The sequence below is a fragment of the Lepisosteus platostomus genome, chromosome 5, assembly GCF_059453375.1.
Source record: "Lepisosteus platostomus isolate fLepPlt1 chromosome 5, fLepPlt1.hap1, whole genome shotgun sequence".
NCBI classification, from domain to species: Eukaryota; Metazoa; Chordata; class Actinopteri; order Semionotiformes; family Lepisosteidae; genus Lepisosteus; species Lepisosteus platostomus.
In genome coordinates this window covers 2,097,334-2,109,223 of record NC_142615.1, presented here as the reverse complement: position 1 = coordinate 2,109,223, position 11,890 = coordinate 2,097,334, and the positions used below count along the sequence as shown (strand labels likewise).

The 11,890-nt window shown below is 51.9% G+C and overlaps 2 protein-coding genes across 4 annotated transcripts in view; both read left to right on the top strand.

The window, feature by feature from the left end:
• Positions 1-1,666, top strand: part of LOC148662407 (uncharacterized) — a 30,184-nt gene extending 28,518 nt beyond the window's left edge. Inside the window, exons 2-4 of one of the 3 annotated variants that reach the window (XM_088631133.1) lie at positions 505-813; positions 1,049-1,330; positions 1,519-1,666. In XM_088631133.1, the coding sequence (XP_088487259.1) occupies positions 505-813; positions 1,049-1,330; positions 1,519-1,643 (716 nt within the window). In that variant the 3' untranslated portion in view covers positions 1,644-1,666. Of the gene's footprint in view, positions 1-504; positions 814-1,048; positions 1,331-1,518 lie in introns of those variants that run through there. The other 2 variants (XM_088631135.1, XM_088631134.1) reach the window with 2 other exon arrangements.
• A 5,223-nt stretch (positions 1,667-6,889) lies between these two features.
• LOC148662406 (uncharacterized) lies at positions 6,890-11,430 on the top strand. Its single transcript, XM_088631123.1, has 6 exons — positions 6,890-7,042; positions 7,970-8,281; positions 8,522-8,803; positions 9,039-9,152; positions 9,473-9,546; positions 9,655-11,430. Exons 1-6 carry the CDS (start codon positions 6,976-6,978, stop codon positions 9,805-9,807), a joined length of 1,002 nt encoding a protein of 333 aa, XP_088487249.1. The 5' UTR covers positions 6,890-6,975; the 3' UTR covers positions 9,808-11,430.
• Positions 11,431-11,890: the final 460 nt, after the last annotated feature.

Below are 11,890 nucleotides of genomic sequence, written 5' to 3'. Positions count from 1 at the left end.
ATCAGGTGTGAAAGGAGACACAGAGGGAGGTGTTGTAGTGTCAGCAGTGAAAGGAGACACAGAGGGAGTTGTGGTGGTGTCAGGAGTGAGAGGAGACACAGTGGGAGGTGTTATGGTGTCAGGAGTGAAAGGAGACGCAGTGGGAGGTGTGGTGGTGTCAGGAGTGAAAGGAGACACAGTGGGAGGTGTGGTGGTGTCAGGAGTGAAAGGAGACACAGAGGGAGGTGTTGTAGTGTCAGCAGTGAAAGGGGACACAGTGGGAGGTGTGGTGGTGTCAGGAGTGAGAGGAGACACAGTGGGAGGTGTGGTGGTATCAGCAGTGAAAGGAGACACAGTGGGAGGTGTGGTGGTATCAACAGTGAAACAAGAGACAGTGGGAGGTGTGGTGGTATCAGGAGTGAAAGGAGACACAGTGGGAGGTGTGGTGGTGTCAGCAGTGAAAGGAGACACAGTGGGAGGTGTGGTGGTGTCAGGTGTTACTGTTGTGTTATTTTCTCTCCTCAGGTGTGACTCTGTACTCCACTGTGGGGGGGTCAGTCAACATGTCCTGTGAGGGTTCGAGATGCCATCAGGAGTATTACTTTGAGTGGAGCTTTTATCACAAATCTGAGCCAATCAGAATTCTGAACAGTAAGGAGATGATCACAGTCAGTGAAGCAGGAAGGCCTGAGAGATTGAGTCTGGGGTCTGACTGGTCTCTACACATCCACTCACTCAACACTCAGGACACTGGAGTCTACATCTGTGAGCAGAACGTCAATGGAAGTTTTTATCTCCCTGGACGAACAATTGTTTATCTCTACCTGCTGTCCAGTAAGTCTGAGTCTGATGTCCCTGTGTTTCACAGTCAGTCAGTCTCCATTAACTGTCCCCTCTGTCTCTCCAGCCCAGTGCTGGTCCTGATGAGTCCAGTCAGGAATCTGCAGGTCCTCTGTCTCTCTGTCTGTCCTTCCTGTGCTCTGATCTGCTGTCTGGACTCATTGATCATGTCAGTGTGTGAAACAGTGTCTGTCCCTGTTCTGAAAACACATGTGATGTCATTCTGCAGTCTCTGCCAGTCCCTCTGGAGAATTGAAGACAGACACAGTCCTCACTCTCCAGTGTGGTCTGGACTGTGGGGACGGATTTCAGAGCTGTCCTGGGGTACCCGCTGGAGTCACAGTGACCTGGGAGAGTGACCACATGGACACAGTGGACATCAGAGAGGACAGACATTTCAGCAGCTTGTCAATGAAGCTGCAGAGTTCAGACCACATGAGGAACTGGACATGTGTACTGAGAGAGAGAGGAGTGATGAAGACCTCTGATACCTACACCATTCACCTCACAGGTATAGAGTATAGGTATACTTTAAAGAGTAATACTGTGACTCTCTCTGTAACTAAATATTTTTAAAATACATTTATTTTATGAGCTTTGTACAGTGAAATCCAAGTTCAGCTCAGTAGAAAAGTGCTTTGATCCCTGACGTTTCGTTTTGAATAACAGATAATTTAAAATAATTACTATCTCTCTCAGTTCAATTGTCATTAGCGGAGACGTCACTCAGACTGACTGTTTTCATCATCGTTTTGATCATCCCTCTGGTCATTGGACTCATCATCTTCAACAAGAGGAGGAACAGCAAACTCACAGGCAAGTAACAGAGCAGTGGAGTCAGTCTAGAGCAGGTCTGTCCACAGGCTGTAAACTCCAGTAACGGAGCAGTGGAGTCGGTCTAGAGCAGGTCTGTCCACAGGCTGTAAACTCCAGTAACAGAGCAGTGGAGTCAGTCTAGAGCAGGTCTGTCCACAGGCTGTAAACTCCAGTAACAGAGCAGTGGAGTCAGTCTAGAGCAGGTCTGTCCACAGGCTGTAAACTCCAGTAACAGAGCAGTGGAGTCAGTCTAGAGCAGGTCTGTCCACAGGCTGTAAACTCCAGTAACAGAGCAGTGGAGTCAGTCTAGAGCAGGTCTGTCCACAGGCTGTAAACTCCAGTAACGGAGCAGTTGAGTCAGTCTAGAGCAGGTCTGTCCACAGGCTGTAAACTCCAGTAACAGAGCAGTGGAGTCAGTCTAGAGCAGGTCCGTCCACAGGCTGTAAACTCCAGTAACAGAGCAGTGGAGTCAGTCTAGAGCAGGTCTGTCCACAGGCTGTAAACTCCAGTAACAGAGCAGTGGAGTCAGTCTAGAGCAGGTCTGTCCACAGGCTGTAAACTCCAGTAACAGAGCAGTGGAGTCAGTCTAGAGCAGGTCTGTCCACAGGCTGTAAACTCCAGTAACAGAGCAGTGGAGTCAGTCTAGAGCAGGTCTGTCCACAGGCTGTAAACTCCAGTAACTTGCGTCTGTTTAGTACTGTTTTATTTATTTTTTTAAAAAAAGGTTTAATTGCGTTTTGCCGAGTCCACAGCCCCTCCTCTGAGCTCAGGCTCCTCTTATTCTCCCTGCAGAGGAAGTGCCACCGGGGATGGAGCTCCAGCCGCTGAGCTGACTTCCTGTCCGTCCTTCTAACACTTCCTGACTTCTGACTTCCTGCTTCCTTTTTTTTTAAAAAACGCCCTGCTTCATCTTGTTTTGAGCCGCAGCGTAAATATTGAAGGGGACAGGCAGCCCGGGGGGAAACGGCTCTCTGAAAACACTCGAACCTGAATGAGAGATGTTGAAAAAGGAGAGGATTATCCCACTTAAGACTCATCCTCATCCTCGTGCTCATCAAGTACCTGTTTTTTTTTACTGTGTTGGTTCTGGGAGTAACGCATTCAGTCATATTCACCAAATCGCTGTCAAATAATTCAGTCAGATCACTATATGGTAATCAATTGAATTGCTTGCTTGGCTGTACTGGTTACGCAACAAAATGACTATCCACTGGACTGGATAAATACTGGATAGTCACCAAGTGACCATCCACTGGACTGGATAAATACTGGACTGGATATTCTCCAAGTGACTATCCACTGGACTGGATGAATTACTGGACTGGATATTCTCTGAGCTGACTATCCACTGGACTGGATAAATACTGGATAGTCACCAAGCTGACTATCCACTGGACTGAATAAATACTGGACTGGATATTCTCCAAGCTGACCATCCACTGGACTGGATAAATACTGGATAGTCACCAAGCTGACCATCCACTGGACTGGATAAATACTGGATAGTCACCAAGCTGACTATCCACTGGACTGAATAAATACTGGACTGGATATTCTCCAAGCTGACCATCCACTGGACTGGATAAATACTGGATAGTCTCTAAGCTGACTATCCACTGGACTGAATAAATATTGGACTGGATATTCTCCAAGCTGACTGTCCACTGGACTGGATAAATACTGGACTGGATAGTCTGCAAGCTGACCATCCACTGGACTGGATAAATACTGGATAGTCTCCAAGTGACTGTCCACTGGACTGGATAAATACTGGATAGTCTCCAAGTGACTGTCCACTGGACTGGATAAATACTGGATAGTCTCCAAGTGACTGTCCACTGGACTGGATAAATACTGGATAGTCTCCAAGTGACTGTCCACTGGACTGGATAAATACTGGACTGGATATTCTCCAAGTGACCATCCACTGGACTGGATAAATACTGGATAGTCTCCAAGTGACTGTCCACTAGACTGGATAAATACTGGACTGGATATTCTCCAAGCTGACTGTCCACTGGACTGGATAAATGTCCTGTTCTGGTCGCTCAGTCAACCGGCTCTTGACTGTCCTGGTCCCTCAGTCAACCGGCTCTTGACTGTCCTGGTCCCTCAGTCAACCGGCTCTTGACTGTCCTGGTCCCTCAGTCAACAGGCTCTTGACTGTCCTGGTCCCTCAGTCAACCGGCTCTTGACTGTCCTGGTCCCTCAGTCAACAGGCTCTTGACTGTCCTGGTCCCTCAGTCAACAGGCTCTTGACTGTCCTGGTCCCTCAGTCAACAGGCTCTTGACTGTCCTGGTCCCTCAGTCAACAGGCTCTTGACTGTCCTGGTCGCTCAGTCAAACGGCTCTTGACTGTCCTGGTCCCTCAGTCAACAGGCTCTTGACTGTCCTGGTCCCTCAGTCAACCGGCTCTTGACTGTCCTGGTCCCTCAGTCAACAGGCTCTTGACTGTCCTGGTCCCTCAGTCAACCGGCTCTTGACTGTCCTGGTCCCTCAGTCAACAGGCTCTTGACTGTCCTGGTCCCTCAGTCAACAGGCTCTTGACTGTCCTGGTCCCTCAGTCAACAGGCTCTTGACTGTCCTGGTCCCTCAGTCAACAGGCTCTTGACTGTCCTGGTCCCTCAGTCAACCGGCTCTTGACTGTCCTGGTCGCTCAGTCAACCGGCTCTTGACTGTCCTGGTCCCTCAGTCAACAGGCTCTTGACTGTCCTGGTCGCTCAGTCAACCGGCTCTTGACTGTCCTGGTCCCTCAGTCAACAGGCTCTTGACTGTCCTGGTCCCTCAGTCAACCGGCTCTTGACTGTCCTGGTCGCTCAGTCAACAGGCTCTTGACTGTCCTGGTCCCTCAGTCAACCGGCTCTTGACTGTCCTGGTCCCTCAGTCAACAGGCTCTTGACTGTCCTGGTCCCTCAGTCAACCGGCTCTTGACTGTCCTGGTCGCTCAGTCAACCGGCTCTTGACTGTCCTGGTCCCTCAGTCAAACGGCTCTTGACTGTCCTGGTCGCTCAGTCAACAGGCTCTTGACTGTCCTGGTCCCTCAGTCAACCGGCTCTTGACTGTCCTGGTCGCTCAGTCAACAGGCTCTTGACTGTCCTGGTCCCTCAGTCAACAGGCTCTTGACTGTCCTGGTCCCTCAGTCAACCGGCTCTTGACTGTCCTGGTCGCTCAGTCAACAGGCTCTTGACTGTCCTGGTCCCTCAGTCAACAGGCTCTTGACTGTCCTGGTCCCTCAGTCAACAGGCTCTTGACTGTCCTGGTCGCTCAGTCAACAGGCTCTTGACTGTCCTGGTCCCTCAGTCAACAGGCTCTTGACTGTCCTGGTCCCTCAGTCAACCGGCTCTTGACTGTCCTGGTCGCTCAGTCAACAGGCTCTTGACTGTCCTGGTCCCTCAGTCAACAGGCTCTTGACTGTCCTGGTCCCTCAGTCAACCGGCTCTTGACTGTCCTGGTCCCTCAGTCAACCGGCTCTTGACTGTCCTGGTCGCTCAGTCAACAGGCTCTTGACTGTCCTGGTCCCTCAGTCAACAGGCTCTTGACTGTCCTGGTCCCTCAGTCAACCGGCTCTTGACTGTCCTGGTCCCTCAGTCAACCGGCTCTTGACTGTCCTGGTCCCTCAGTCAACCGGCTCTTGACTGTCCTGGTCCCTCAGTCAACCGGCTCTTGACTGTCCTGGTCCCTCAGTCAACCGGCTCTTGACTGTCCTGGTCCCTCAGTCAACAGGCTCTTGACTGTCCTGGTCCCTCAGTCAAACGGCTCTTGACTGTCCTGGTCGCTCAGTCAACAGGCTCTTGACTGTCCTGGTCCCTCAGTCAACAGGCTCTTGACTGTCCTGGTCCCTCAGTCAACAGGCTCTTGACTGTCCTGGTCCCTCAGTCAACAGGCTCTTGACTGTCCTGGTCCCTCAGTCAACCGGCTCTTGACTGTCCTGGTCCCTCAGTCAACCGGCTCTTGACTGTCCCGGCTCCGGACAGACTGTCCGGGGGACGGGACCCCCCCCCCCCCCCCGTGTCCGCTGCGTGGTCTGCTCTCCCCGCGAGAGCCCCCTGTTGCTGTTGTGCGGGTTAGGGGCTCCTGCTCCGTCTGTCGCGGGGGTCCGGGCCCGGGTCCGTGTCGTGATGGGGGGTCTCCCCTTGACGGCGCTAACCTCTCCCCCGGTGGGTCCCGGCGGGCCGGGCCGGGGCGCGCTCGTTCACCCTCTTCCTCCTCACCGCCCTCCTCTCTGACCCGTCGCGCTCGACAGAAGCCTTCATCTCCGAACTGTCCTTGTGAATACCACCCCCCCCCTCCCGCTCGAGCCGCGGGGGTCCGCGGGGGTCCCCCAGGACCGGCTGTGACAGGGCGCTGAAGCCAGTGGGGTGGCTTCCCGCTGAGCACGGGGTGACGCTGCGTTTCCCCTCGCCCCTGCTGCAGAGCAGGACCCCGAAGTCAGCCCTCCCGAGAGCCGGCGGCCCCCCAGCTTAAGCTCGTGTCTCGGGGAGGGGGATCCCCAACGCGCTTCGTTTTTCGGGGCGCAGCGGTCGCCCCTTGTCCTCTCTCCAGCCCGGGGTGGGTGTCCACAGGCAGGTCTGGACGGCTTTTCCTTTCTCTTTCCCAGATATACCAGGGCTCGTTTTTAATTTTTTGCTTTTTTTTTGGGGTGGGTGGGGGTTTTCTGCACGGCTTGGATTCGTCCTTCTTTAAAAAAAAAATGATGGCTGGAAACAGGACACCTTTGAGTCTTTAATAAACGCTCGTCTTGTCCAGGTCGTGAGGAGTCGCTGCTCTTTGGGAATCTAAGATTTCTTCTTTAAGGTTGAATTTCACAAGAACACAAACCCCACCTCGGCCCTCAACAACTGAATTAAACCCCGAGTCGAGACATTATCCTAACCTAAACTCTAACCTCAGCCCTTGCTTGATCTGGGGGTAGGATTTTACCTGAAACCCCAATCATTTCCCCAAATCTATCACAAACCCCAACACCAACTGCAACTCTAGGCCTGATCCCACCCTCAGCAGTAAACCTCCTAGTTCTGCCTGAACCCCAAGAGCAGTTCTGGCCCTGAGGCTCGGAGAGACAGACTCTCCCACAGCTGTGGGGGGCCCAAAGTCTGAGTCTGGGGGGGCCAGTGGACTGGGCTGCTCCTCAGGGGGCAGGACAGACCCCAGATGTGGCCAGTGTCTTGGCTGGTCTCCCGCCGGCCTGCCTGTCAGTGAGAGTCAGGGGCTGGGGCTGCTCCTGGAGCAACACAGGAAGTGCTGCTCTCCACTTCCTGCCCCGGAGTTGGCCAATCTCGGCGTCCGTCTCCTCCTCCTGTCTTCTGCTCCGGCGCTCGGAGGAGACGTGTCAGTGAGGAAATGGGGCTCCCCGTCTTCTGTCTGCTGGTCTCTCTCTCTTTCTGGGGTCACACGCTGGGAGAGAAGGGTAAGACGAGACCACAGCTGTGACTGTGTGTAACTGTGTGTGACTGTGTGTGACTGTGTGTGTGGAGCCAGTGTCTCAGTCTGAGTGGGTTGTGTAGGCGTACAGACTGAAGAAAGTGTGTTTCTGTGTTGGTAACTGCTCTGTCTTGTATAGAAGTGTTTTCAATGGTGCGTTTGTGTGTGTCTGATCTGTTACAGAGACGGGGACCGGCTGTGTCGTCTCCTCCATTGTGCAACACTGTGTGAGTGTGTGTGTACCAGCTAATGACAGCACAGCTTGTCCAGAGACTGCGTCCTAATTGTGCAGCAGTTTGCGTGTGTGTTACTGTTGTGTTGTTTCTCTCTCCTCAGGTGTGACTCTGTACTCCGCTGTGGGGGGGTCAGTCATGTCTTGTGAGGGGTCAGGAGTGAAAGGAGACGCAGTGGGAGGTGTTGTGGTGTCAGGAGTGAAAGGAGAGACAGTGGGAGGTGTTGTGGTGTCAGGAGTGAAAGGAGAGACAGTGGGAGGTGTTGTGGTGTCAGGAGTGAAAGGAGACACAGTGGGAGGTGTGGTGTCAGGAGTGAAAGGAGACACAGTGGGAGGTGTGGTGTCAGGACTGAAAGGAGACACAGTGGGAGGTGTTGTGGTATCAGCAGTGAATGGAGACACAGTGGGAGGTGTGGTGGTGTCAGGAGTGAAAGGAGACACAGTGGGAGGTGTGGTGGTGTCAGCAGTGAAAGGAGACAGTGGGAGGGCTGGTGGTATCAGGTGCGAAAGGAGACACAGTGGGAGGTGTGTTGTCAGATGTGAAAGGAGACACAGTGGGAGGTGTGTTGTGTCAGGAGTGAAAGGAGACACAGTGGGAGGTGTTGTGTCAGCAGTGAAAGGAGACACAGTGGGAGGTGTGGTGGTATCAGGTGTTACTGTTGTGTTATTTTCTCTCCTCAGGTGTGTCTCTGTACTCCACTGTGGGGGGGTCAGTCAACATGTCCTGTCTGGGGTCCAGAGACTATCAGGAGTATTATTTTGAGTGGCTCTTTCATCACAAAACTGAGGCGCCAGTGAGGATAGTAAACAGAGAACAGAAGATCACAGTCAGAGACCCAGAAAGAGCCCAGAGAATGAGTGTGGGGTCTGACTGGTCTCTACACATCCACAATCTCAACACTCAGGACACTGGACAGTACATCTGTGAGCAGTATGTCAATGGAAAGTATTATAGACCTGGACGCACCACTGTTGATCTCTACCTGCTGTCCAGTAAGTCTGAGGACCTGAGGACGTGTCTCTGTGTTTCAGTCCGTCAGTCTCCATTAACTGTCCCCTCTGTCTCTCCAGCCCAGTGCTGGTCCTGATGAGTCCAGTCAGGAATCTGCAGGTCTTCTGTCTCTCTGTCTGTCCTTCCTGTGCTCTGATCTGCTGTCTGGACTCATTGATCATGTCAGTGTGTGAAACAGTGTCTGTCCCTGTGCTGAAGACACATGTGATGTCATTCTGCAGTCTCTGCCAGTCCCTCTGGAGGATTGAAGACAGACACAGTCCTCACTCTCCAGTGTGGTCTGGACTGTGGGGGAGGATTTCAAAGCTGTGCTGGGGTACCTGCTGATGTCCAAGTGACCTGGGAGAGTGACCACATGGACACAGTGGAAATCAGCCAGGACAGATATTTCAGCAGCTTGTCAATGAAGCTGCAGAGTTCAGACCACATGAGGACCAGGACATGTGTACTGAGAGAGAGAGGAGTGATGAAGACCTCTGATACCTACACCCTTCACCTCACAGGTAGAGTATTATTGTGAGAGTGAGACAGACCTGATACCTACACCAGTCTCCTCACAGGTAGGGTATTATTGTGAGAGTGAGACAGACCTGATACCTACACCAGTCTCCTCACAGGTAGGGTATTATTGTGAGAGTGAGACAGACCTGATACCTACACCAGTCTCCTCACAGGTAGGGTATTAATTCTTGAACGGAGTTTGATTCCTGTTTTATCCTGATTCATTGTTTCTCACAGAGGACGATTTCCTGGTGAAAGTTCTTGTGCCAGTAGCCGCTGTCCTCTGTGTCCTGCTGGTGCTTGTCGCTGTCGTCACGATGAAGAGGAGGAGGAGGAGGAGGAAGGTGACAGGTCTGTTCCCCTACAGCAGCCTTAAAAACCAGAGTTCACCTTTGACCTTTTTTATTTAAGCACAATGGATTGGTGGCTGCTTATTAAGTCTGAGTATCTCAGTCACCTTTGATTTTAAACTTGTTCCACACCCCCACCACTCTCTGTGTACAGAAGAGCCTCCTGTCCTGAATGGAGGAGCTCACCCAGCTCTGTCTGGAGAGAAGCCAGGGTATCGGCTTCAACCACAGGGCTGGGCAGCTTGTTCCCCACCCCCACCCCCCTCTGTGTACAGAAGCACGGCTCTGGGCCTCAGTCCTGGTTCTGCTCGTTATTCGCAGGCCGGGCGGCTCGTGAGGAGAGAGAGGACGTCGCCGGAGACCTCCCTGTCTGCGCCCGCCCCGCAGAGCCCACGGTAACACGGCCCCGGGTTCGAGCAGACCCCCCCAGCGGGGCTGTGCTCAGCCTCCTCCCTGTGTCCGAGTGTGACCTGTCCGGGGGTCTCTCTCTCTCCCTCTCCCAGGCGGTCCAGGGCTCCCCCAGCGCTCCGGGCGGCGATGAGGTCAGCTACTCCACTGTGAACTTCGCAGAGGCGGCAGCAGGACCCCCGAGAGGACAGGGCGTCCCCAGGGAGGGCGAGACCACCGTTTACTCGGACCTCAGGACAGGGAAATAGGAGGAGGTGGAGGTTACATCAAGTCTCCACCGGGGGGCGCTGTGTGATTTACCCGACACACAGACAGACTCTACCTCCACCCTGATCCACCCCCCCACACACAATTGCACAATCCTGGTGCTCCCCTCCAGCAGTCAGCTTTCAGCCAGAAACACGTTCACCTGTGTCCACGCGCGCGTCTATCGTGGACCAGGTGTGTGTGTGTCTCAGCTGTTACAGCACAGCAGCGCTCAGTCATGGGGACACTGTGTTGTCTTCTCTGTTGTGCAACAGTGTGTCTGTGGTTGCTCCCTTTACACACAGAGATGGAGTAATAGAGACATTGTGTCATCTACTGCATTGTGCAACACAGCACTCAGAGCTGAGATCACCAAATGGCACTGGACATATTCACCATACTGAGATGGACAGTCACTGTCCTGGGTATTCACTGAGGCGGACAATCACTGTCCTGGGTATTCACTGAGGCGGACAATCACTGTCCTGGGTATTCACTGAGGCGGACAGTCACTGTCCTGGGTATTCACTGAGGCGGACAGTCACTGTCCTGGGTATTCACTGAGGCGGACAATCACTGTCCTGGGTATTCACTGAGGCGGACAATCACTGTCCTGGGTATTCACTGAGGTGGACAGTCACTGTCCTGGGTATTCACTGAGGCGGACAATCACTGTCCTGGGTATTCACTGAGGCGGACAATCACTGTCCTGGGTATTCACTGAGGTGGACAATCACTGTGCTTGATATTCACTGTAATAATCACTGCACTGGTTAGTCTGTATAATTATCACTGCACTGTGAATTCACTGTAATAATGGCCACACTGTGAACTCACTGTAATAATCGCTGTACTGGACATTCAGTATTATTGCTGTACTGTGTGTTCACTGTAATAATTGTTGCACTGTATAGTTACTGTAAGAATCACTGCACTGTGTTCACTGTAATAATCGCTGCACTGTGTGTTCACTGTAATGATCACTGCACTGTGTGCTCAGAGTGCTGTCTGTTATTCAGGGTCCAGATGAATACTGTATTTTAGACCTACTGTAGGTGAGTCCTGAAATGACCCGCGAATACGTGGCGTTTCTATATAACTTAAGGATCATTTCCCTGGAGGAGGAGTGTCATCGGAGAGGAGGGACACGGGGCTGGCGGCTCCCTCAGTCTCCTGTGTGAAGGCTGTCAGGGAATGTGGACTCTGCTGTTTATTTACGCGGCGGAAGTGGACTCTGCTGTTTAATTGAAGGGCGGAAGTGAGCTCGGCTGTTAAATTGAGGGGCGGAAGTGGACTGCTGTTTAATTACGCGGCGGAAGTGGACTCTGCTTTTAAATTGAGCTGTGGAAGTAGACTCTCCTGCTTAATTGACCGGCGGAAGGGCGCTCGACGCTACTTCGTCTGCAAACTGAACAATCGAGTAACGGCGTCCTGCTCTCCTCGGATGTTAACTGTCCCCGTTAGTAAGAACTGTTTTTTTTTTCCCATTTATTAAGTGTTTTCCCTGACTGTGTATTCAGTGAAATGGTCACTAAACCACGCGGTGTTCTTTTATTTTGTATCTAATATATCCACCGCACTGTTGTTAATTGTACTGTCGAGTCATTAAACCACACGGAGTTTTTCCATGGGTACTTATTTTATATCTTCACCATATTGGTTGTTAATTGTCATTTCTAGTCACTAAACCAGACAGAGTTTTTCCGTATTCATTGTCTTGCCTTTACACTGGACTGGTTGTTACGTTGACTGAACCAGACGGTGTTTTGTCTGAATAATGAAGTTATATCTCTGCCGCCCTGCTCGTTAATTGTGCTGTCCAGTAAACAAACCAGCCGGCGTTCCTCCGGGGTAATTATTTTGTATATTTCCCGTACTGGTTGTTAAACCAGAAGAGGTGCTTTTTAAAAAATAATTGTAATATATTCGCCGTACAGGTTGTTTATTTTAATTGCTAGACGCCAACATAGACGGTGTTTTTCCTGCAATTCCCTGTACCGGTTTTTTTTAATTTGACTGCTAATTCACTAAACCACACGGAGTTTTCTTATTAGTTATCTTGTATATTCAGGGTACTGTCTAGTC

Bases quoted from the DNA above. Each gene is read 5' to 3' on its own strand.
- LOC148662406 (XM_088631123.1), top strand. From the start codon at position 6,976: ATGGGGCTCCCCGTCTTCTGTCTGCTGGTCTCTCTCTCTTTCTGGGGT. The intron at 7,043-7,969 runs GTAAGACGAGAC...TTCTCTCCTCAG, and splicing joins TCACACGCTGGGAGAGAAGG to GTGTGTCTCTGTACTCCACT. The intron at 9,153-9,472 runs GTCTGTTCCCCT...CGTTATTCGCAG, and splicing joins GAGGAGGAGGAAGGTGACAG to GCCGGGCGGCTCGTGAGGAG.